Source organism: Merops nubicus, unplaced genomic scaffold, assembly GCF_000691845.1.
Source record: "Merops nubicus isolate BGI_N331 unplaced genomic scaffold, ASM69184v1 scaffold6388, whole genome shotgun sequence".
Classification (NCBI taxonomy): domain Eukaryota; kingdom Metazoa; phylum Chordata; class Aves; order Coraciiformes; family Meropidae; genus Merops; species Merops nubicus.
The window spans coordinates 40998-68786 of NW_008626245.1; the positions used below are offsets into that span (position 1 = coordinate 40998).

At 37.2% G+C, this 27789-nt stretch overlaps 1 protein-coding gene across 1 annotated transcript; it reads right to left on the reverse strand.

Annotated features, from left to right (window-relative positions):
• Window positions 1-101: 101 nt before the first annotated feature.
• Window positions 102-27789, reverse strand: LOC103778350 (15 kDa selenoprotein; the record flags this gene model as incomplete). The annotated part of the gene is given in 7 exon segments (XM_008945932.1): window positions 102-795; window positions 3187-3236; window positions 12586-12649; window positions 25168-25335; window positions 26070-26142; window positions 26969-27078; window positions 27678-27789. Coding segments are annotated over 7 exon segments (709 nt in total), but the record flags the coding sequence as incomplete, so codon positions are not given.

The window sequence follows — 27789 nt, forward strand, 5'->3', positions numbered from 1 at the left end:
GAAAGTAAGGTTTTTCAACACCTCTATCTCATGTTTTCTGGAGCAAAACACTTAACGTAAAGCACACGTGGCATCTGACTTCCATACACCTCGGAGGTTTTCTATGTAGTCTTCACTGAAGTGTACTTACTATATGTTTCACAGTGCCAGAGCATGAGTTCCTCCATCAACTTCAAAACCTGTGAACTACTCACTATAAACAATGTTTCTATAAAAAGGACAGTTCAAATACAAAAAAAGAAGAGGGCATAAGCAGTGAAGTTTCTTTGGGAGACAGTACATCGCATTTGGTTCTGACTTTCTTACGAACAGCAGCAGAACAAAAAGCATGGTAATCATTTTAATTATTTGAAGCTCTTCTGTTTTAAGAAAATTTGTTTAAAAAAGTCCAATTACAAGAAACTGATATTTTCATAACTTTGAAACAAAGTATTTTGTTAGTGATATGTCTAAGAGTTGAAATATATTAAGACAAGCTATGCTGTTTGTCAGCTTGTCAGATGTGTGCTGAAGCTTTCCTTTCTAATTACAAGATGTTTAGTACAGCACAACAGATTTTAAAATTATTATAGAAGCTGGAATGTTTTTGCAATTGTAGCACACTTCATCTGAGAAGATTACCATGACAAAACATGAAAAGGAAAGAGGACTGAAAGCAAGGATTTATAGACGTTCTAACTTTTCACTGAGAAATTCTTCCACACTATCGGTATTCCACTTGAGGATGCTCAGTTCTTCTGCAATGTTCCCACTGTCATCCAGCAGCTTTAGTACAGGGTCAGAACCACGCACATACTGCAGAAAAACAGAAGTCTGTTACCTTGGGCTGTACAGACCATCTCCATATGAGTGCTACCCTCTGCCTACAGATTTAAATCAGTTAAAAAGATGTCAAAGCAAGAACAGTAAAAAGTCCAAAGTGTCACCGTGAAGTACGAATACTTAAGAACAGAGCACTAAAATAAATCAGAGTATTCTGGGCAAATTTAACAATACAATTTGTGCTAAGAAATCAACCTAAACTTTTGCTTTTTAGAACTTCGAATTCTTAAACAGACAAGCTTAGTTGTTCCTGACAATGCTCAATGCTATAAATATTCCAGTGCCATGTATTTTGTTCTCATTTTGTGAATTTAATTATTAGAGTGTTTAACAACAATGTATTCTACTTTCTTGAAGAAAACAGATCTATAGAAATCAGATTAAGATTATGAGATCTGTCTTTCAGCTTGTTTTCTCATGTGTTGATACCTTCTCTCCTCCAAGCTTTTTTCACCTACAGTGCGGATCCAAAGGAGAAGCAGATGTTTGTGTGGAGATGCTGGAGTCTGTGTGCATGTGTGTTCACATGGAGGAGGCACCATACTGAAGCTGTAAAGATGGAGAGATGCTGTGGGCTGCACACTCCACTGGCAGCTGCTGGCCAGTGCTTGAAGCTTTGGATTAGATGCTTTCTTGCCTAGTCCTAAGGAATGGGGGTGGGAGAAAAGGAAGCTTAAGGGACAGAGGCCTCATTTCACCAGAAATAAAACTGTGTTAATCTAAGAGCAGTAAATGTTTATCATGAGATCCAGAACAGAATTACTTCTTTTAAATGAGACAGGTAGGAAGCAGCTTCAGACTTTGGACTGGCATTTATTGTCAAAGAGGGGAAAGTGGAGAAACAGTCCCATGCAGGGGTGTGTGTGTGTGTGTGTGTGACAAACACCTGCTTCTTGTTCTCCTTAGTCTACTAATGCATATGTAGGGCAAGAATGCCATAAGCCTAGCTCTGAAACACGGCATTCTACATTGAAGCTGGTTTTTTTTATTAATGATTTTTCTCATATAATTAATAGCCTTTATAAAATTCTGGTGACTGACTTGAACAGCTTGAAGTTCTACTATCAATTTCTAATGTAATCTCATTCTTTCCTGCTGTGCTGTATCTGTGCCTACCAGACTTTGCTGGTAACATAATATTTTAATGCTTCTGAAGACTCACTGAGTCACAAAATATGTAAAGCAAATAAAAGCTTTTAACAGTATTAGAAGGCTCTAACCATTTAAGTTTATGGAATGATTTCCCCAGGAGTACTTTACTTTACCCTACTGAGCTAACCTAGTTGGTTTTACTTAATGAAGCTAGTGGCATCTCTAACCCATTTTCCAAACATCTTGTAAAATGAATACAGAACCACTTGCACTAAAACTTTTTTTCTCATAGTGCTTTGTACCAATTGTAGTCTAGAACACTTTGATGTTCAATACAGCTACAAAGTTTAAAGTAAAAATGAAACAGTCAGTCATGCAGGAGAGAAAGCCTTTGAAAGAAATGGAAGGACAGAGACATGAATGCAGGAGACAGAGAAAATACGTTTTGGGTAGAATCTGATGCTGAGAAGACGAATCACTTATTGCAGCCATGCATAGCTATGAAGTGATTCCAGATGGTGCCATTTAGTGAACAGAGATGGGAGCACAAGATGTGAGAATCAAGATGGGTCTCTGTGAAGTATGCTGGAAGTTCATGCAGGATTTTAGAAGAAGGTGAAGTCTTACACCAGAACTTGAAATCAAAGAATTGTTTGAGCTTAAGGCAGTGCAGCAGCTTATGCAGCTTTGCATATGTGCAAGTCATAAGAAACACCATTCAGTATATGCATTTTTGCAAAGCTGGATGTTTGAAGACTCTAAAGAAAAGCAGAATCACAGAACAAAGCAAGAAATTCTAAAAGGGAGGAGAAAGCATCAGTGAATGTATGGAAATGACAGCTCCATCAGAAAATGAGGGGATAACAGAACAGCAGAAAAGGAAACGATGGCAGAATAAGCTTAAGTCCAAGATATAACAACAGAGAAAGGGCAGAATGCAAGTATTCCTCACATTCATTTGCTATCTGCCATTAATTATTGTTTCCAGTATATTTTTTCTTGGATTAAAACCAAACAACCAACCACCACCAACAAAACCAAAAAAAACCACAAACCCTATCAACAACGAAGAACTGGTACCATGCAGTTGCTGAGCAATAAACCAATTAATAGTAGTAGCAGGAACTTCTAAAAATATATACTGACAATGCAAATTTATGTCCTCTCCTAAAGGATTACTTCATCAGCAAGTAAGGAACAATCCACAGGACTCTCTCCACCAAGCTTAATTCTTCCTAAAATGCCAAATAACCAAGTTAGGTTACTACTCACCTTGATTTGCAGTCCCCTGAAGAGTTTTGGCTTATCACTCCTGACAAAAGCTATGGTTTGGAGAAAAGAAAGAAACATAATCAAGTTCTTCACATGAAGTAGATTTACATTTAAGCTAGTATTCCCCGAATGATTTCATTTGCAATGACGCCTTAGAAGATATTTTAATGTGAAAATTTTGAATATCCTCATAAAATTAGTAATACTAAACATATTATGCCTAAGGAGCACCCTGTTTGCTAGTATTCCAAACGAACTTCCTATCTGCTTGAGTTTTCCTCCAGCTTCAGTGCAACTGTCTAAATCAGTTTATCTGCAAGTACAACTGACAGTCTTCAACAGACTGGCCCATATGCTGTTGTGATATGCAAACATAGGAGGAGGAAAACCATGAGAATGATCAAAATCTGGCTGAAGAGGAACTGTGTGAGCGAGGCCAAATACAACACACATCAGCATACTCCACGCAAGCTGCAGCAGTGAAAGGGCACATAGGAAACTGTGGGTAGAGATGTTTTTCTTGCAAACAAGATGGACAATCCTGTTTTGCAGATCTCTCTGAGATTACATGTCAAAAACCAGCAAGAAAACAAGAACAGAAAACAAGAGAAGCTGGTATCGCCTCTTCTCTTGACACTCCTAAAGACACTTGGCTTTAAGATGGACTCTACGGCCTGTCAGGTAGCTATGTGGAGAGAAGTTCAGGTCTGAGGTGGGCTGCTACTGAACAGCTCTTCGCTTGAAGTGCGTGTCACAGCAAACAGCAAGCAGTGACAGCAGCACAGTCACCATATCCCTACAGCACAACCCAGGCCTTGCATTAATAGTAACTCTATGAGTTATTTCAGGACAAAGCATGACTGTGATCTCCTACTTCCAAACACTTTACCTTAATGAATTTCTGAATTCCAGAAGTATTTGGAATTTATTGAGAAAATAGCATAGTCATCAGTCCTCCCTTTTACATTCAGGTTATGCTAAAGGCTAAATTCAGTATCTCTACTGACTTGAAGTGGATTCAGGACACTCCTGTAGTATGTCAGTAGCATCTCCCCAAGGATGAACCCCGTCAGTACAGACTGAGTCTTACAAAGGTGCTAGCTGCATGTTAAAGCTGCTTTTTCAAGGTTAGACAACAAGGAGTATCTCACACATCCTCAGTGCATCCAGCTGGTGCAGGGAAACGAGTGCAACCACAGGACTGATGTTACATACTGCCTCACAAAGTGTCGTGCTTTCCACAGTAATTGTAGAGATGTCCCCTGGCCTCTTTATACCCAGCTTTATATTACTGCAGACAGTTACCTCAACACTGTATGTATATGCAGAGTGGCATTTATTTTCTTCCCTCTTCCACTGTGCTCCAGTACACCTCAAAATCATCCGCCCTGCCTGCTGCACCAACCACTGCACAGTATAAACAACTTTGAAAAATACCAATGGCCCAATGAGCTGCCAGATACACTAGACCCCTGAAGAAGAAAATAAGATTTGTGTTTGTTCTTTCTGTGGTACTATACACTAACATAATATTGTAAGCTGTACTTGTGCAACAATTTCAAATAGCACTAAATAACCAGCACTTGCTCTCATACTACAGTTCCATTCTGATTTAAACTCAAAGACGTAGCTTTCAGCTTCAGTGTTTCCTATGTCCTTGTGACCGGCTAATTGTCTTGGCTAGCATCAATAATAACGTGCAATAAAGGGCAAAGAGATTTATTACTCTTTATAAAGTCCACAGCATGTTGAGCTATTTAATGGGGAATTTCCCTCCATTTTTTTCTATCAAATCTAAAGCTGTAATCAGTCTCCAGGGCTTTATATGACAAGGAGGTAGTAAGAAGCACTCAGTACAGTGGGTGACTTTAATTGGAAAACTTAAAAAAAAATGGCAAGCCAGCATAGTAAAGTGGGTGAAATGTCAGAAGCAAATGTGAACTGTGGAACTCAACTGTATTAAAGAATAGCCTTTGGGGGGTTAACTCAGGTTCCCACCCTTTAAACTTGTAACAGGTGTGAGGATTTGTTACTTGAGTGACAGAAGAAAGCTCACATGGACAGAAGTGGCTGCTCTGCGGCTGCAGTGTTGGACTGAACAAGCTTGCATAAAATGGGAACAGAATTAAGCAGAGGCAGGAAATGCTCTACAGGCAGTATTACATTTTGTCACTTTAAAAGTAGCTATTACACAGTTGTATCAATGTCAAATGTCTAAATCTTCTGAAAGCTGAAGCACTGCAGAACATTTTTGCTGAAATTTTAGACAGATGGAACAAAATTGGTTTCTGTTAATGGCATATTTATTTCTAATGCTGATCGTAGCGACTTCTTGCATTAGTCACTTGAATTAGTAATGCAACAAAGGAAAACACTGTACAAATAACTTAAATTTGTATATTCTTAATTTGGGAAGCTAAAGTAAGAAACTAATATACTGCCATGCATTAAAGACAGATTATCCCATCGAACACTTTTTTTTTTCTTTCCACAAACTCATGCCCTAAGTTGAAAAATTCAACAGCCTTTGAATGGAATTGATAGGAATACATGGCTGCTTGCTTATCATGTGATGTGGTGCACATGCTCCACCTTCAGCACTGCCCCAACAGTCTCCCCTCTATACCATGACATCGACATTGTTGATGACCCTATGTCCAAACGCTACTTGCACATTTCTACACCATTATTTAATAGTTTGATGTTTAATACTGAAGAGCAAACTATCTCCTCATTTTTGTCTCCTTGTAGCAGCTTAGAAATTACACACTACAGAAAAACAAATATTTATGTAATTGTGGGTATTAACCCTGGCCGAGTACCAGATACTCACCAAGCCACCCTATTACTCTCCCCCTTTCCTCTCCCTCCTCTGCAGAGCAAAAGGGGAAAGGAAAATAAGATGGAGACAAAACCCCTTGTGGGTAAAAACAAAGGCAGATTAATTGGATAGCAAAGGCAAGCAATGTTGTGTGTGGAAGCAAAGAGAAAAAAACCCAAAGACTTATTCTATACTTCCCATCAGCAGGCGATGTCTGGCCCCGTCCTGGGAGGCAGGGCTCCAAAACATGTAGTGGTTGCTCTGGAGGACAAAGAGTAGCCCCCACTCCTCCTCCTCTGAAGTAGCTTTACAGCTGAGCCGACGTCATATGGTCTGGAATATCCTTTTGGTCAGTTCGGGTCAGCTGTCCTGGTCATGTTACCCCCATGCTCCCGCCCCCACTACAGAAAGAGCCTTGGTGCTGTGTGAGCACTGCTCCGGGGTAGTGACAACATGGGTGTTATCGGCGCCCTTCCAGCGCCCAACACAAAAGCACTGCACCAGGAGGGCTGCAATGGGAAAATTAGCTCAGCCAGACCCGATACAATGATCCACCCACGGGTGAGCAGGGAAGGCATTTTCCACTTTGACTTCCATAAGATGAACTCTGAGCTTGGTGCCATGACACTATGTTCCAGTGAATTAAACACCAGACTATAAGTCAGAGCCATTCTACTGCCAGCTTTGCAACTGTCCTTTCACATAATGTTAAGAAAATCACTGCAGCTTATGCTTTTATAAAATATGTGCGATACCAAAGCAGAGGCCTGCTGCTGGGAGGCAATCCCGAGGTGAGCCTCCAGAGCACTAAAAGGCTGGAGGAGAATCAGGAGCGTATGGGCATTGTAAAGCCTGCCCAGCACCAAACTGTTCTGCAAAGAGAGGAAATACTGAACAATGCTTTTAAAGACCTAAGGGCAGCCTTTGCATAGGAACACAACAGAAAAGAGAAAATCACTGCTACTATTATAATGTCATTTTGTTTTGATGTATAACACCTCTTTGTTTTGAGAAAACTGTTGTGTACACTAGTCTGTTGGAATTAAAGCCTAGAGTCCTAAGTGGAGATTCCCAAGGAATCTGAGAATCACTCAGGCCCAAGCAGCAAGCCCGCGTATGCACGTGCACACGCTTGTGCTGTCTATTCCTGACCAAAAATGGACGTGATGCCACACATCTCTGTGTCAAGTTGCAGATCCACGTTTTAGGCATAACTCCCTTGTAAACACAGTTGACTACCCTACTGTTATTTATTAAAGGCATGATCCATACTATCAAGGATATCTACATTCAGGAATATTCACATTATTTAGATTCCTGTTCTAGGAGCAAGGATCTCTTGCTTAATCTTTAACTGAAAAAATGCAAAATGATGTTGAGGGAAAAAAAAATTAATCTCTTAATTCTTGAAAGAGAGCAAGTATACAATGGCAGGAAAATATCACACAGTTTTCAAACAACTATGCACACAGGCAAGCATTTTTAACCTTGTGTGTCTCTACACACATCAGAAAGACTATAGTGGCCTCAAATCACAACGGCCTGGAGGAAATAAAAAACCCCTTACTGTCTCTATTATCTCAGTTTCAGATTTTAATGGCAGAAAAGCACATGTCAGAACTAGTCAGATCTTCAGCACAAGGTCAGCAATAAACTTTTACTGCACAATTTTTCGTCTTGGTAAGCTACAGCATGTCTTCTAGCAAGAATCTAATATGATTAAGTATCTGCCAGTAACGGAAAAGTCCACTTGTTATTTACAAAGCTGCACTTTGAGTTTAGATTTATTCCATTGCTTTCTGTTTTAACACTTTTGAGGATGAACATATGCCCATGTGGATACACTCAACTTTTTAAACAGGACCTACCTTTCTCGGTTAATGTTATTTTTCCAGTAAACTGAACCCTTTAGCTTCTTCTAATCTCTTGATGCTGTGTACAGATACACATTACAGTCTCATTCAAAATGCTGACTGTGCAATGAAAAGCAGCAGCCTATTTTTTTGATGAAGGTGGCTGTCCCTCCATGATACACCATTGTGCAACCAGAATTCAGTGCTCCAAGATCAACAACAGAAAGGAATGTTTCAGTCATCATTCATCAGTAAGGAGGAATGTTTCAAAAGTAGTATAAAGGATGATCTATTTTTAGAGTAATATTTAAAGTCTTTTTGTGATGCATTTGAATGTTTCACACATTGAATTAGCAATAGGAAGCAGATGAGTTATTACTGTATTTCAAAAGACATTTTATCAAACATTAGCATGGTACTTTGTGCCACACAAGAGGATGATTAAAATATGTCTAAGATTATCTGTAAATAGTTGTTCTGACTTAATTTCAATGAACAGAAAGCAAATGTAAAATTACTTAGCATAAATCAATAAAATAAAGGGGAGTTTGCGTAACTGGTCCTGAATTACTAGACAGAAGCAGTTTGAAAGTAAAAACCAAAAAATTACTAGAAAGAAGATTGTGCAGAATGTCACAGATTTGTACACTAAAAAGGACTTGACCATACCACAGACTTGACTATTTTGAAATGAACTCAAATAATTTTAAAAAGGTTTTTATTTAGGCATTGCCAGTAATCAAGTGTCAGACCTAGGGAAAAGAAAAGCAACCAATACAAAGGGGACAACAGCAGAGTGATATCTGATGAAGACAGGAAACCCCAGCAATTAATTCTGTCACAAATACCTAAGCATTGCTAAGAAAACTGACAATATTTGCTAAAAATGTGACTATCTATATCACTGGGAATATGGGCAACCCAAAAGCATGAATTTCTTTCCTCAGACTCTTTAATAATTTGGTCTGGGGACAAATACATGCTCTGCAGTTTTGAAGACTGCACGAATGTACTTCAAAAGATACCATGAGAGCCTATCAAAAAGACAGAGCTACAGCAGGCATCCAAGCACTTGTTTACTTTTTTAATGGCTATAGCTCTTTACCTTTTGGGGACCCCAGTTTGAGATAAGAATTGAAATTTAAGAATTCATATGGCACATCAAAAACTAATATTTGTAGCCTATTAATCAAACTACAATGCAGCTGTCCATGATTTTATACCAAGCTTTCAAAGGTAAATCCAAGACAGAGCTCTCCTCAAGCCTGAAGAATAAACTTTACAAAACAGCAAAAGACAGGGTACTTTGCAGAAGCAGTAAGGCAAGAGACATTTCTAAATCTGAAAAGAAGTACTCTTTTAGGTTACATATCATCTATTCACAAGAGATTATGATAAAATGATTCATGTCTCCTACTACAGTATCCTACATTTCTTAGCAAGAGTTTTACCAACATCTCTACCAATGCAAAATTTAAGGTTAATACAACTTCTTTCTTTCACTAGTAAAGAGTTACAGATTAGAGTAACCAGGAAATAAGTGATCTTACCTAAAAATAAAATCCCATTACAAATTACATTTTTGTACCTAAAACAATTCCCCTCACACTTGCTGAACTTGAGCAGTATAACTGAGTGCTTATAGCCGCATACTGCAGAAGTTCAAAGATTAAGAACCTTGTTTCTCTAACAGATACGCTGGGAGCATGTCCATTTCTTAACTAAGAGAAGTCACAAAGGGAGAGGTGAGAGTTATTCTACTGATGAACAAAAAGAGTGCAGAGAAATAGGATAGAAAAATTTAATGAAAAAACACCGTCTAATTCAGTTGTTGTTAAACAAACTGTAAAGAATCTAGTTTAGATACTATGATCTCCTATCTCATCATGAACAGAGCACTGCCACCACTGAAAAGTCAACTTAAAATAAATATGCTAGATAATCACTGAACCAGCTAATTTCTTATTCTATTTTAGAGCCTTAGTTTTATGGATGTCAGCCAAAACCTGTCACATTTTCTGTGTTACCTGGTATAATAATAGATGGCTTCATCTATGAATCCTGTCACTTACTTTCAGTGTTCTAGTTGGAGTGCTTTTAAATGATAAATATTTAACAACAGTTTTATACAGAACAATTTCAAACTATATGTAATATAGGAATTAATTTTATAGTACAGCTTCTGTAACGGAGTGATTTATTTTTAAGGGAAACAGCACCAAAAATATTTCATTACTGAACCTAAAAAGACTTAGAGAGATCTTGTTTATTACCTGACTTAGCACAAGAAGCCGCATTTGAAAATGGCAATAGACATCCTTGGCTATGTTCACAAGAGCATTGAGTAGTTTGTTATGATACTACAAAGAATAACATTCAGTTTAAGATTGAGATAACCTTGCAGAGGACTAGATTTTTTTCATCACTTGCCACTTCTTTGCTTTCCCAGTGTCTACAAATATATTCTGTATGTAATGATTCTCATGTTTCAGGAACATAGGTGTATTCAGCAACTATCTATAGTTTAAAATTATATAAACAGTAATTTTTATAGCAGTTTTGGTACAGAAGGATCATAGAATATTATATTTAGTATCCGCAAGTAACACATGGGTTTTTCCAACTAGCCTACCTTACTTACTGTGTAATTTTTACAAATCTTTATTAATTCAACGTATTTTAATCCTTAACTTTTTAAAAAATGTGAATCTCACTATAAAAAATCCACTGTTCATCCTTTGGTCAAATAAAATATAACCCAGCAGTCCATGACAAAGTCCAAGTCTGTGGAAGTAAGCCAAGTGACAAAACAATTTAGAGAGATGAATTTTTACTTAAAGGTGAAAACTTCACAGTCAGGTACAGAAGTAACGTATACTAATCCATGTAATTCTAATACATACACAATCCTGCAATTAGTGGTGCTATTTTGTGTATATTCTGGAAAAAAAAACAAACAAACAACACAACAAAAAAACCCCAAACAACCCAAACCCCAACAAAATCCTCACAGAAGCTATAGGAAAGGAATCAAGCGTTATTTTCAACGAGGCATTGTCAATTACAGGCGACACAGCTCAGTGAAGCCTACAAAGACAATGCTTCAAAAGCAGCAGCATGACCTTCAGGCAACCTAACTTCTGTAGCAAACATCTATCTGAGTGAAAAGTTGAAATAAAAACACCTAATGAATGTCGATGTCTTCAGATGGAGACATTAAACACTGTTTCTGGTAGAAGTTAAAATCAAAGGGAAAATCTAAGTAAAACTATTCTGAGATTAATGTTAATGTGAGGACAAACACCAGCTGGAAGAATATATTCTACTGCTTTTAAAAATGTTTAAATATGGTCTTAAAATTTATCCCATTTCCCAACCTGTTCTGATACACTGGCAGTAAATATGGTTAAGATAACTGCAGAATGATGAAAAGGCAAAGGAGATCTTCAAGTGCATTAGTCAGTCTTTTTTTTCTTCTAAGTCTACCGAAGAAGAACTGGTAGTCAAAACAGAGAATCTACTGAAAAAACACTGAAATTTAATAAGTCATTTTAAAAAGCAAGCTATGTGATTAATGGAATGTAAATCTTTGAGCATGTTTAGATAATCAGGGATTGAAAGGGAAAAACAAAAAAAACCAACAGCTTCAAAATTTTTGATATTTTTCCTCGTATCTTGTAAGCCTTTGTGTCATGGTGTGCACACAGAAGAAATTGAGGACCATTCCCTTTTAGGATCTACACATGAAGATAACTGAGGACATGATGCAGGCTGGAGTCAGGCTAACAGGTTGACTTTTTGTTTTAAACCTATAACCCAAATGCGCATTTAACTGCCACAACTATAAAAAAAGCTGAGTGAATGGGCAACAACAGCTGTGAATGGTTTTATGTTTGCTAAATTGGAATGGTCATGGAGATAACATGGACTCCCATGCTAACAAAATTATCTCCTCACTCCTCTGAAGTACGACAAGTCATTTAAACAACTCTTGGTTTTTCATTTTAAACAGTGTAAAAAGAGAAAATAGCTTTGATCTGGTCTTGCAGTCAATTAATTGAACTGTGTGTGGATAGAGGTGGCAGGAGAGGGCAGCATAACTTCTCGTAATTGTAACCTGCTTTTTTTTTTTTTTTTTTTTTTTTTTAACTTGTTTGTCAGTCACCCTTCAGACAGGGAGATACTAATACTGGCCATGATAGATTGAGATGTGCTATTTGTGCTGTTTGCTGTCTAAAGCTAGATTAGTCTTTCTTCTTTATGTCCAACTGTGTCCAAAGTACAGTAGTAGGATCTTCATTACAGAAACCAAAACCAAACCCCAGAAAGTACTGCTACCACATAAGCTCTTCCCCCTATTATAATAGAATTCCAGTTTGAAATTTCTCATAGAGATATCTCCTGCAGCTTTCTCCCACCACACACTGATGGTACCAAGTTTCCTCTTACACTACTGTATCCCAGTCACTTTATCTGACTGTCTTTATCCACTGAAAAAGCAATTATACTGCAGAATCTGTGAAAAGAAAGTAGTTCCATAACTGTGCAATATAATTTCACCTATCAAGTTACTGGAAAGCAGTTCCATGAGCCTCAGGTCAACGCAACTTTCCTGATACAATATACAAAATTTATGAGTAGTTCTGGTAGTACTTAAAGCACGTTTTGTCATTCAGCTGTGACAGCATTTCTGATTTGAAAGACCAATATAGTGGCTTTACTTACCCTGGACTTGAGGGAACCTCCCCAATTTTCATCCGCATACCTCTAGGACAGCTCCTGCATAAAGCTGTAATAATAAACAGAAGCTGTTAATGGCATAACCCCCCCTAAATTACTAGTTTACTTACGGTGTGTTATTTGCTGAACTATTTTTGTTTGAGGAGACAATACGCTATTGTGTTGACGGTGACTACACACAAATAAGATACTAAATAGAACCACAATTCCAGACCTTATGCAACAACTGACTGTTCACTTGGGATACACGATCACTGTCATTCATTATATTAAAAATGTAAAAACAGGAAGACGATCATGAAAGCAAAGCTTCATTATTTTTTTTTAATGCAATTGGACATGTTTCAATGGGAATTATAGATTAGTAGTAGGAAAACTTTATTTCTTCCTCCCCAAAGATGTTAAGAAAGCCTCATTAAGTGAAATGTTTGTTTCCATTTTAAACCCAGCTGGGGCAGTGAAATACTGTTTATAATAAAGATAAGGCAATGACTTCAGACTTAGAATCATAGAATGTCTGGGCTGGAAGGGACCTCCAAAGGTCATTTAGTCCAACTCCCCTGCCCTAAGCCCGGACATCTCCAGCTAGATCAAACTACGCAAGGCTTTATCCAGCCTGATCTTGAAGGGATGGGGCCTCCACCACTTGTCTGGGCATCCTGTTCCAGTGGTCTACCGCCCACATACTGAAGAACTTTTTCCTAGCGTCTAACCTGAATCTACCCTTTTCTAGCTTAAACCCTTTTCTAGCTTAAACCCATTACCCCTCATCCTGTCACTACAAACCCTTGTGAATAGTCCCTCCCCTGACTTCTCAGTTCTGCTAACCATTGGGGGTTTATTGTAGTTTGCTGTGATTGCAGAAAGAGTACAGATCACAATAATTGGCCTTAGCTGGCTGCGCTAACCCCGATGCTTGCACTTAAGATGTCAATCACTTTGTCAGCTATGCAAGGTACTCAGATTCAACGTTCTTAAAGCAAAGTATAAGTTAATTTTAATCTTATGTAGTGTCTAAACTGAGAAAAAGCCAACTTGATCTTGTATACTGTCATGTTTTTAAACTTTTTGTAGCTTTTTTGGCAACATGCAATTGATTCTATAGTTTGCTGAATCTTAAATATAAATTAACAACAGATTTTTGGCTACTAAAGCAGAACTTCATACTGTACTTAGGCATTTTCCTTTTAAACACAGTTGTCAATACTGTATACCAAATCGCATCCTTCTAGCTGTGAAAGTCCACTGCTTATTGAGAAGCTGACAGAATGAGCTTCTATTAAAAAATTTTAATTCAATTTATTATCCTCTATAAACAACCTCTGCTTTCATTTTCTTTTAGACCGTGTTTGTTAGGAAAATAACAAATTATTGTTTTGCAAATTATCAATATGAAAATAACAAGTGCGCAAATCAGGACATGGAAAAATAAAACCTTACTGCAATGAAGTAAATTCACAGTTCATATTTTAAGTGAAATACAAATACACATAATTAAAAATAAACTTTCACTATGAAATACGACGAGTACTAACCCCTCTGAAAAAAGACTGATGTGTCATAAAAGCAAACCACACACAGTATGAAAGAAATCTCAAAGAATTTTATTAGCCCTTTGTCACCTATCTACGTAGCCATAATGGACAGACAGGAACACATCTTCATTTCAGATTATGAATATTATGAATTCAGTTTCAACTTAGTGCTTGCCTAAATACTATGAATTAGAACATAAGAAACACTGTAATCATTTGCAGGGAAATTACAACTTCTTTCCTGATGTGAACTCATCAGTAGTCATCATTTCCACAGGAACAGAACTAAAAATGTTACACTGCATTATCTGTTCAGAACAGCATCTCAAAAATTTGCTTAACTACATTTACATTTTCAACCAGACATTAAAGATAAAAACTAGTATTTAACTGTTAAAACCCACCAGAACTGCTATCAAACAATAATTGAGAGATCAAAAATACCAGATTTTTAAAAAGCTTTTTTTCACTGCTCAAATAAAGGTTTTAGTTTAAAAAGGCACTGATAAACAGCTCAGATACTAGCTTGCATAACTAACATTCCTCTGGACTTAAAACACAAAATAATTAGAGATGAGAGAAACATGGAATAGTGAGATTATAAGCTTCACTTGCCTTGTCTCTATTCATTATTCTTTAAAAAACATTCAAAAATTATATCAGCAATCCTAGATTTAGATACTCGCTTGTACACTCTCTAATGCACTAAACATTTATACTGTTTTTTTCTGATATTGACAGTTATCTGCATTTTTTCTTTCAAGCAGTTAGTATAAAGAAGTAGACAGGAACTAGATAGAAAAAGCCTATTTATTAACTGATTATTTTATGTATGTGTATAAAGAAGTAAGTACACTGAAATTTAGGACAATGATAAAATGAGTATTTTTCAATCCTTATTACTGCAAATTTATTTCTTCCTTTCAAACAAGGATTTCTATGGAACAAGATCCCTGTAGGAATCTAAACTATGTAAGACATCTTGTAATTACAAACCACTTCCAGTTTGTAACTCCTAGCTGATATCCAATGGAAGTAAAGTTTAACAAAGAAAACAGCTCAATCATTGATGTCTATATTTTGAACTTATAACTCTGCTGTAATTGACATCTAACTGTGCTGGTAAAAAAAAAGTTCAGATTCATGTTGTGACAAACAGCTGCTCTCTAGATGGCTGGACAAGAAAAAAGAAAAATCAATTGGTTTCATTTATAACTCCAGACAAAGGTGTCTTTTGCAAGAAACACAGGTTTATTTCCATCACTTGGTCCAGAACAAAAGCATACTTGTTAATATCTACCATCTCATCACGTCCAGAGCAGATGCCCTCCAAACCTCCCTGTCAAGGCATTTACTGTGTTCAAGTATTACTAAGAATGACATGTATCACCCAGTGTGGAGGCATACAAACATGACGAGTCAGTTCATCACACAATGCTTAACTCATAAGATAGTTCATTAAAATAATGCTTCACTTGTTTTAGCGCTCATGAAAGTGAGTTTAGTACTTTGAAATGGAATGAAATAGAGACTCTCTAAACTATTATTAGTGTCCATTTTAACATCTAAAACAAGTGCTGTTATGATTTCCAGGCTGATTCATGTCTGCATCTATAAAAATAGCTTTGTTTAAAACATTGTCACAGTATGATTTCTGAGGACATTGTGACAAAATCTGAACTTTTCCCTCATCTTTTACAAAGCATCAACTTGAATTAAATTTAATTTAATTCAAAATACTTTGTAAGCACCAGAATGTGTTGTAATAGTTCATGCTGATGTAGTGAAGATGGCTCTTCACAACTGAGAGGAGGAAAACCACACTATCAGTCATGTCTGCTTCAATGATTTAAGAGTGATCATTATAACAGAATAAGTCACCGTTTACACAAGAACAGCGTTAGATAAAAATATGTATTGTAAAAATAATTGTTCCAGCAACTAAAAACAAGGAACCTCAATTGAAAAAACACTTCACCTGTTATTGGGAAAGGAATTTAAGTAATTTCTGCAAGACCAAATTCCAGCTTTATTTATAAACAGACACACTATTGCTATCACAATTGTTCATGGTGAAAACTCCAAAAGAAAAATCACATTCCTGAATCCTGCTATGAAGCTGCTAATGTTTAAAACCAAATAGGAATTCAGATCAAACCAAATTGAAAGAAATGGTACTTCACAGAGGTTTCTCCTTGATCATAATAAAATGGTGTTAGAGCAAAGAGGACAAAAATAGTTTTGTAAGGGAAGATAAATTATCTCTAATTTTACTTCTACAGCACCTATACTTTGCACACTAGTTTCTTCTCACTACTGACTAGACTTGACCCTGCAGAGGTGACAAAGTCACTCGAACTGGATTTGTACAGCTGTGTGCAACAAGATGAAAAAAAAAAAAGGTCCCATCACGTCTTCACACATGCAATGGAACAGGCTGTTAAGATAAAGGCACACAATGATGAGCAGCTATCTCAGGTTATCCCGATTCCCTCCCATAGCTGCGTATTTTCCTCTCCTAATATCAAACAGTTTAAAAAGAAGTTAAGCTCTGAGAACAAGCAGTAAAACACAGCTTATGACTACTGCTAAAACTCTGGAATTTTCACTCACCTCAGGTATAAGACAATCTTCCACTAAATAATTACCAACAACTAATTTCTTTCCAATGCAAACAATTTTTTTTTTTATGAAATTCACAGTAATTTTGACTTAATATTACTGTATGAGAAGATCTGCTAAAGAAAGCTCCTCATCCCCTATCAACTTGTAATATCATTTTACCTCAAAGCCAGGAAAGTACTACTGGCCAAAGCTGCTTGGTATGTGCAGACTGAGATTGTTTTAAGATAGGGTGCACGATCTCTTTTTTGAAAGGCATGCAAGTTAATTTTTCGTGTGTCCCATTCACCTTGTAAGCAAAACAATGAATTAATAATTAATATTTGTTCTTCTGAGAAACAAAGTCACAAAGAAAAGAGCTTTTGGTACAAGTTTCCTCTGCTCTTTCCTAAACACTTAAGACTACCAACTCACTTGTTACTTTTACTAGGAAACTAGATTAGTTAAAATAAACAGACACAAATTGACATATCAACTATAAAACACTTTCCCTTCTGCGGGGGAGAGAATGCAGGGTATTCGTATGGATAGGAGTATAGGAGTTTTCAAAATCACTCTAGTCTTCCCTGGAGACAGAAAATGAGCAAGAATCTGTGGGTCAACAGAGAGCAGTCAGAAAGCCCCACTGCCAGGAACATTATGAATTACTGTTCTAAACACAGAAAGCCAATAAAGTCATTGCTATACACACACATCTTTCAGACCTGATGTCATCAGTAAATTTAGCCACACAGAAACTGCTCCCATTCATAACTCATTATCCTGTGAAGGGAGATGTCGGACTCTAAATAAAGAGTTTGGAAACAAAGAGTCAAACAGTCAAAAAACAGTTATCTGAATTAGTGTTATGCCTGTGCTATGTGTTACAGGCAAATTCCTCTGAAGAAAGCTGAAGCAGCATCTAAGCTCTCATTCATCTGCAGGGAAGGAAACTACAACTGAATGTAAGGCTGAAAAAAAGTCACAATATGGATGTTTAAACACTGAAATAATTTACTTGTAAAGGTTGTAGAATCTGTATCCTTGGAGATCTTCAGGACTTTTGAGCAGGAAAGTCAACTTTTTCGTCAGTGCGTATGTAAAATGTTTGTGTCACCCATCTAAGTGTTTTAGCTTTAGCGTGAAACAATCTCTTCTTTGCAGTATTATGTAAATATTTTTTCTTTTTAAATCCAACAGCCACCAAAAAGCTTCAAAACAACTTCCCCTCCTGGCAGATTTTTTTTTTTGTTAACTCTGCTCTCTCAAATAATTTGGTGTAAGGTCATGTGACCAAAAGATATGGCACACGGGTGAGAGAGAAAACTCAGATGCTCAGCGACCGTCAGCTGTAGACCCCTGGAGCTGCAGCATTGGTTAGGGGATGTGAATGCCCCCTGTATCCCAGTGGGGGTGGGGGCGGGGGCAGAGTAGAACAGAGGACAGCAACAGAAAAAGGGCTCCTATGTACAGGCTAGCCCTTGGACCTAGTGGACACAATTACAAAAGAAAAGGCAGAAACAAAGTCAAGAGTCTGAGTTCCAGTTTTGCCACATATCGTCCAATTACCTTTGCTATCTAGCCACCTCCTTACCTCTAGAAGCAGAACCTCAGAACCTGTACTTTTATTACAGAAGAAATGTCAAAAGAGTTGCAAAGAAAACACTGCAAACAGAACCCATCAACTAATTATTTGAGTTTACACATTTAATTTGGGGGCTTGTACTTTTGGAAGTTGTTTTGACAAATGTAGAGTCAAATGCCAGTATTTTATCCAGAATGAAGGTCAGACTTAATCAGCTAAACTTAGTCCATTAGCCAGCACAGAGGCGCAGCAACAACTTTACCTCATATTTAGCAAATGCACATTTATAATTTCCTTAACCTTTCTTTTTTCAGTGCTAAGACCAGCAAGAGGTCTTCCACAGGTAAGGTCTGCTCTGCTACAGTCAGATAATGATTTTTATCTTAGTTTATCTGACAGATGAACCTTTGGTGAATCTGATCCAAACAAAAGATGGTAAATTTCTGTCTTAGGCATTGACTAGATAGCTACACCTTCCTTATCTGGGACACTAATCTTTGTCAACGTTAATTCTCCCTGCTGATAACATCACATACAGAAGGAAGGAAAAGAGTGTACATGGTAAAGTTCTTGAGAAGGACATCCACTTCAGCACTTTGTTAGCACAAAGAATGGCTGTGCATAATATTTGGAAGTGGCAGTACTCTGATAAGAGACTTTCCCAACTAAAGAGAACACAATCATCTCAATTCCCCAACTTTCCTATCAATATTCCCCATAAAAATATTCCTCTGGAACGCTTTTAGTTAAAAGCAAACTTTGAAGGGGGATCATTTGACATATTAGCTTTAATTACAGCGTTCTGATTATTTACTTGAGTGTTAAATAAAATATGTTGTCACTGAATTATGCTGTTTTTAAAAGCCATACTTGGTAAAAATAATGAACATGAATAATTCTTATGTAGCATGTTAGAAATAAGGAATACAGCTATGTAAAAGCACAATTTGACTTTTTACAAAGCTGACAAAGGATTTTACAGAACACATCAAAAGACAAAAAAAGCTTTAGGTTTTGAGAAATGGCTACAAGTAAACTAGAATTCTAATTCTTTTATACAAGTATTGGTATGACTTATGTTACACCACTGAGATGTCAATGACTTCTAAGTAGTTCTCTATTTTTACCTGCATTAAAAACCAAGAGATGAGACTGCTTCATTGGAACTATTCATATCAAGAGCCTCTGGCAGAACAACCAGGCAGCCAACAGTAATTTTTGAGTGTGGCACTTTAATTAGTGAAAGGAAAAGAAAAAAAAAAAAAACAAACCTGCAAAATGAAACTAAATTGGGTCACACAGGAGTAGCCTAAAGCATTAAAAGCATTTCAGGTTAGTCTAATTTCAGTAATTACTGTGAGTTTTGTAAGCTACTTTGAGTTTTAAAAAGTATGTCTGAACAAGAATGTCACCTTATCCCACCTCATAATTCAGAACAGTGCATGTGGAGTTTTTAGAGAGATAGCAATTTATTTTTTTAATTAAAAGTGGCACACAGTCATAATTACAGTGGACATGTTTATTACTAATATTCCACTAAATACTTATTTAATTTCGTGGAGGGGGGTAACGCTAACTCCACTCAAAGAACTGGTTTTGAGTTATGGTCAAACTACATCATAAGGAGACTATAAGTATTACCCATTAGAATTAAAATAACCTGTTCTGAGCAACAGTTCCTGCATATTTGTGTGTCTCCTTCCCTACAACGTTTAAAGGCCTGAGTGACAATTTAGTTGTGAGTGACAGATAAGGTAGACTACAGAAAAACTGAATTTGTATAGGCACAAACTTTTAGTGAAATTAAGAGCCATTTTTTCTTCAGATTAGACCGGGCTGGATATTTGCAGCTGTTTATTACATTAAGGGCTAAATAGGTGTAAGTCACTCTTCTTTTGTGTACCATCCCTCAACTCTGTATTTTTCACCCATAAAAACCTCTCATCATTTGTCTGAAACTGTGCAGAAGCAGGTGGCTGCCGTGGAAGAAGGGGTCAGAGCCTAGGCTTCACTGTCAACAAACTAGAAGTCTTGTGGTTTGCAGTGTTGAAACAGGCTGAATCATTCATGCCTTAAAATGACTTCCCCTTAAAATGACTTCCCACAGTTTTGAGGACCTGGGAGGAAAAGAACCTCAGTGTGATGCAGTGAAAACATGATATCATCTTCCCACAGAAATGTCAAAGTTAAGTACAGCACCAGTCCCAACACGACAAGCAGGGCACAGGTCTGCGCCACGCGTTCTGATCCATCTCGCTGTAACGAAGACACGCATACCTGGCTGGCCAGTGAAAATCCCTAATATGACTGTAGGAAAGATTCCTCTGCTGAGGTTTGGCTTTTCTCCCCACTTTCCAGAGTGTTTTAGGACACATTCTTTGGATTTTCTCTCCAGTCGGTTCTCGGTTTTCAACATTTTTCAAAATGTTCAGAAAACACAATATTGACTAAAGGTTACCAAATACCACAGTTTTCTAAATCTCACCCATTCTGCTTATCTCCAGCTAATGGAGTTATGTCCATATGCTTGCATTACCTTTCAAACAGCAGTTATAAGTACTGAAAATTATTTTAGGTTCAGGTAGGATGTAGAATGAGGATCTGAATGTAAAGTAACCGTAAGAAGAGCTTTAAGATTTTTTGAAAAATAGCCAAAGTTTAAGCTGCTCACGTTTACTTCAGGTTGGTATTCCATAATCCTTTAATGTCAAAATGAAAGGAAACTTTTTAATTAACTGGTGCAGGAAGAATGTCAAGTTGGAAACCTCCTCTCTCACAGCACAATAATCCACGTCAAGTTTCTGAAATATTTCAGTTGCTTATATTGTTACATCTGGTACAAATCCAGTGAAAAATAATCCCAAATTTCTCATTATCTTAGTAATGCAGAAGCCAGATACTCCAATGAATTATTAAACCGTGCTTTGACGGCTTATCGCGTTTTGACAACCTTGAGTACATACACAAGAAAGTTGCTAAGAAATCTCAGGATTTTAGACGGTTTTGCTTAAAATTGAGTTGAGCAGTTGTCCATCTCTACATAACTTTAAAAGTATGCATAAAGACTTTTGTATCATTATATTTGCTTTGTTTTACATTAGAAATAGTGTACGATAGACACATGCAATATTTAATCTGACAACTTATCACCTAAATGGTCCATTTTCATATGTCAAATTTTCTGGCCAGCTTTTGCTTACAGCTGATGTCATGTTATCCAATTCACTGAACTCCATAACATTACAAAATGACAAACACTTGACAGCAGAAATTTAAAATGTTGAAGTTCAACACATCTTAGTGAGCAAAACATATTTCAAAACGACATTTAGAAATACTGATGACTTTTAAGGGTTGCAGCAATCCTGCAGAGTGCAATTGTAAAATTTAATCTATCACAAATTTCGTCAGAGCTGATTCTTAAAATCAGTTTGGCTTTTGACACACATATTTTGCTGATATAAATCTAAGACTACAATACACAATTAATGGAATATGCTTATAGCTATGCCTGAAATGATCACACAGCATAAGTGAAGCTGCAGATGGAGTGTGGCTATTTTCAGCTACTGCAAAATATGGACAATCTCTCCTGCTACTACAATTTCACGCACAGTTAGCTTCACCTCCATTTCATCCTTCTATGTTTTACACACCAGCAGCACTCTGCATCTGACAGACTGAATCTTAAAACTTGCAGCTGTCTAAAGCAATACTGTTTAAGCTAGCTTCCGAATTAGTAAGAAAGCCAATACGATTTTTTTTTCCATTTTACCCACAGTACCAATATGGAGTAATTAAAATATCTCACTGGACAGGTGTCAGCAGAAGTTAAGAGCAAGACAAATACTGAGCAGAAGGAGCACCTCACAGCTATTTTCCACAATGTCAATTCACAGAATATTGGACCAGTAACAAGACCAGAATTAATAAACATCTTCCAAGGATATGAAACACTTGATATCTGTAAACATCTCATTTGAAGTTGCAGTGATGCTGTTCAGCACAAAGTATTTTTAGAACTGGGCATATTTCACAGCTCATTTCTGAAAAGTAACAAGGATATGTAAAAATTCTCTAAAACTCAGGCACAATTCATGCAATAAACTATCTCTTGCTTTCTCTATTTCCAAAACTTGCCAAATATGTCTAAGACGAATTTACTTAAAATCCGGAAGCCTGCCTTGGAATTCTTGTAGTTTACAAGTCTATAGCACAGACCACAAACGTGCAGTGCCGCATGGTGGGAACAAATATCTGCTCACAAAATGAACAAGCTAGGTCATATACTAGAACCATGGTTCAGAAAAACATACTCATCTACTTTGAGGATGATGGTCAGGCATGTAGTCACAGAATTAGCAAAACCCAGAGCACCTCTGCTCTAGAACTCAGTAACACATAACATTGCTAATCAGCAAGTCAGACATCTTGCATCCAGATGCAGGTTTTAGAGCAAGATTTAAAAAAATTCTTCAAGCAAGAGGGTAGGAAAACAGCTTTTAAGATTTTTAACATCCATTCACTCTCAACTATCAAATTTTCATTTGAAAGATTGCTATTATAATCTGAAAACATTAGGCAGAATGAAAAAATAAAGCAAAAGGTGGCATTCAGTTTTTCTATTCTATACATGTATCATGAAAATACTACTTTAGTGAGAAGCTGAAATAAATTAGCTTGTTAATTTTCATGTAAGAATAAAATCGTAAACTCAGTTACAGACACTTATTACAACCAGCACTATGTTAAAACAAGTCAATCCACAATGTGATGATTCTGAATACAGTTTGTTAGGATAATATCTGTGGCCAGTTCTCCCAACACTGATTTTCCACTGGCTACGAGTTAAAAAAAAAAAAAAAAAAAATTCAAAAATATTAACAAATCCAGAATATACATTTCTAAGCAGTGGTATGGTATAAAAAAAAAAAAATCACCTTCTAAAACTTCATTAAAAAGAATATTAGAAATGATGCTGTAATCTAGCACTCAACCATATAACCATCATGTTAGAGCAATGCAATATTTCTATTCACACACAGAGTATGGAAAGCCTGCATTCAAAGCTGGCCATGAAAAAGCATGAAAATAGTATCATAATCATTCCTATAACTCAAGCTGATACTTAACATGCTAGCTCCAAATCTCAAGTATAACTTGTATTAATTTTTTTCCAAAATGTCACAGAAGAAAAGAGAAAATTATGATCAAGATGTACATTGAATTGTGCTATAGCTACAAATTGTTCACACCTACTACAAAGCACAAGCAGAAAATTAAATTGGGTAAACGAACACAAACAGATTTAAAAAAACAACTTATAATTTATAATCTCTTAGTTGCAAGGAGTATACAACAAATCTGGTTCACTGTGAAGGGACTGAATGACCTTCAGACCCCACCCAGTCCTATGCTTTTTATTCTACTCCATTCGGCATGACTACAATAGAAAATGTTTTAAGACTAAAAATACTTACAATGTAAAGCCCTGACCACAGAATGGCATTTTATTAGTGTTTACACAAGAATTGCAATTATCCACCTGGTGAGATCTAGGTCTGATTCAGGATAATTAGTAAAATATCCATCGATTTAAATTTTGTTGTTCGATCCAACTTTTATTAATGCATTGTTTAGAACACAAACTTACATCCCTGAGTATATTACTGATAAATTGGCAAAGACAGATTTTTCCATTTTCTAGAGACAAACTTTAATTTACAAGATTCATATATCTAGCAAAGAAAAAGTCCTAAATATCAAGTCCCATAATGATTGTACTGAAATATTGCTACAAGCATTCTTTTGTCAATATATGAAAGAGTGCAATTTACAGTCTTACCTCTTACCTTAGTAGTCTCTCAATATTAAGGAACTATTAATTATAAACTCTCTGCAAATCTCAAGCACTTGTTTCTTGATATTTAATATATTATACCTAATAGTGTAATCAGTGATTTTGTTAAAAATTCCAGGCAGATTTTTTAAAATATTATGCTGAACTTAATTGACAGGAGAAACGTGTCAGATTTTGTCCTTAATATCGTGTTGTTAATTAATTAGCTTGCTCCTAGCCATCAAATATAATTTCAGCATCTCTTCTCCTTGAAATCTCTGCTTTCCTGACAGTCGACTGTTCTTCAATGTATTCTAGGGTAGTCGTAAACTACAATGTATTTGAAAGCACGTCTTCTTTTCATGACTCTAGGAATTCTTCCTTGCTGTTGTACCTCAAGCAAGACAGGTATTACTTCAGATAAAGGAAAGGTTTTGCCTTAGCCTAACTGACTGAAGCACAGCATGGGCTCTGAGGAAGATCATCACTCGTACTTGTAGCGGTTAGAGCCTCGCTGCTCCCGCTGCTGCAGCAGGGAGCTGAGCAGTCCTGCTTCTGTCATGGTCCTGCCACTCCAGGACAGACCCGCCGGCTGCACCAGCCTCTTGTCCCTCAGGAGGGAGCGGAGCTCCCCTGGGTACTGCACTGTGGGTCAGTGGCCACGCGGTAGCTGCGCCCAACAACACCGCTCTCCTCGTCCTGTTTTTTTGCCCTCTTCAACTTCCACACTTCTTTCGATTTAAAGAAGCTGGACATAGTTCCCATCAGTCACTTCACAGTAGAGAAGGGCTGTCACAGAACCAAAGGATCCTCTGCTTACACAGGGACGTTATTTCAGAGCAGTATGGCACATATGCAAGTCTATACCCTGTGTACATTAGACTACCAGGAAACACTGCATTCTCCTCTTGAGATTATAAACCACATTCTCATATATTTTTAAAGTTAAGCATTTCATAAACATAACGTGTTAAATTATTGTACAAAGGACTTGGTCCAAAACCCACCTTTCTGGTTTCCAACTGAGCTTCTTCTTGGCAGCACTGCCTGCAAAATGGATCCAACTGATTCAGATTGAACTGTCCAAGAAGGTTGCAAGAACTGCATAGCAAGTTACTGGAGAATCCCAGCTCTCTGCAAGCTTCTGATGACACCTGCGCTCCGTATACACTTATCTGAAAATCAATACAATGTCATACTTTACTATTAAATTAGTTGTACAAAAAAGGGAATATTATAAATGCTTTAACGATTAGGAAGAACAACTAAATCTCTTGTGACTGCTTTAAGCCCAATGGTCTGCAAAACTGAGTGCAAAACACCACCTTACTTTGAGCAATGGTATTAAACTAGTAGTGAATTCTAGACACTCATATTATGAATATTTCAAGGTATCAGACCTGCAAAAATTTCCTTTTATGTACACTGCTGACAACCCTACTGTTCTCCTATTGCTAGCTCCAAATGAAAAAAAAAAAAAAGCCCAAACATAATGAACCAAATGAAACACACATGGCCACAGATCTCTAAGGCCACCTCTTTCAAAACAACTTCAGTAAATTTTGTATCACCAGAAACACACTTGGAAAATAAATATTAACGACTAAGCTTGGGAAAAGCACAAGCAGGGACTGATGAAATGGATCAAACTGCTCAAGAAGGTATAAAATGAGGATTTTAATTTCGTGTTTGCATTAATGTTACAAGAAAATTGCATACCAAATGTGGAAGTGCAGATAAAACCTCACAACTCTGATTTACTAGTCATAGATTAAAATAGGCAGCTCAATTACGTGGCTTCTATGTATAACACCAGTTCTGCTTTTAGTTAGTAAAATTGTTTTGGCTGCTCATTATCTCAGCACTTCAACGATATTTGGTTATTGTTTTCACATTCCCACTTCCCTACCCCGGGTCTTTTCACACCCTCGCTTAAAACCTTCCCTTCCAGCTGCATGCTAGTGGGGGAGCAAGAGCGGAAACTAAGAAAGAGGAGAAAGGAGGCAGTTTCCCCAGAGGCTTCCCAGCCCAAGTGAAAGACCTTGGGGAAAACCCACAACACCTAAACCACCAACAAAGCAATCAGTAAGCACCTCTGTGTCCAGAGAAGAGTAATATGATACCAGCAAACTGGACTGCATGGTAACAGACAAAGAGTCAGAAGAATTACGCTGGGCCAAACAGAAAAATAATGAATAAAAACTATTTGTACTTCAGCAAATCAGACTTCACATTCACCCATCATTTAATATATACATTATACCCAAGTAAGGTGGATACAAAACCCACTTCTTCCCCTAATGTGGCCAACCTATACCTAATGGAAAGCCATGTCACTGATGTGACAAACAGGAAATGTTATAGATTAAGGATTGGTACAAAATATTAGGTGCCTCATTATTCTGTTTCTCTGTATCTGCTAAAATGTTAAGAGTGTGAACACAAAAACACACAGAAAATTATTTTGAAATTGTTATTCTGTCAGGCAGAAAACAATTTTTCTTCTTCCTACAGGGCAACGCTATAGAACAACAGCAGGCAAGCAAAAATGGAACCCTGTTCTACTGGAATCATCTACTACTTATCCTTTCTGGGGGATACTGGCAATAAGAAATATAGCATCACCCCCACAGTACAAAAAAATCTGAGGAGGATGCCAAACACTGTGAAAGCGACCTTTCAATTACTGTTCACTTATTAAATTAACAATGGTGTCAGTAGCTACAACAGTTTTCTTGCATCTTGCTACTTGCTGTCCATCCCTTCATGCTTTATTCTCATCTTTTCTTCACTTTTGAATCTGCTCACCTCGAAGCAAAAATGGTATTACTGGCATTATCATTTTGCCTCTCCAGCAACACTTCCCACAGCTCCCAGGAGAGCTCTAGAGCACCTGCATATATAAGGCAAATACTCCCCTATTTTTGGAGAGAACCAACAGAGAAACAAACAGTGTATGAGTGCAAGTAATTTACGTTACAAGAGAATTCCCCAGTGAGGGAATTCTGGTTACACAGTACTCAAACCAGCTTCAGAATAAGACCATAGGGAGGAGAAAGAGGAAGAGGAAAAAAGAGATACTGGCTCTCCCTAGTAATTTTCATCAATTTTTAGGGCTGTAACTATAGCACAAACCCAAAATAATAAGTATACTACTAATAATAAATGTCTCTGTTTAGGATTAGAAAAGAACTCTCACATTTCAGAAGCTAATTTCCCATCGGAACAAGGTAATTTCAGTTACTTCGCCAGCAACACGCCTCATTGCAGCAGCCTTTAAAGGCTCTCCACAAGTACACGTTACACGGCTGCTCGGCTTTCGCATCAGCAAGTTTAACATATTACAGCTAATGCAGCATCGATACAAATTGCTTTAGGACGTACTGAATCGGTATCACGAACAAAACATTTTAACGTGTCTTTTCTGTAACGTCCTGTCACCGGCGCTGAAGTGGGTCAGAACTTCAAGGGCAGCAGGTACACCGAAACAGGGAAAGCTGACACCTGCCTGCGAAACCTGTATGTAGGGCCAGCCTTCACCGCCCAGCTGCCGCTGGGAAATCCAGCCGCCCAGCTTCGCTTCCAAACCTGCTCTCAGCCTCGGTGTGAAGAGTAACCGGGCTCGGGGG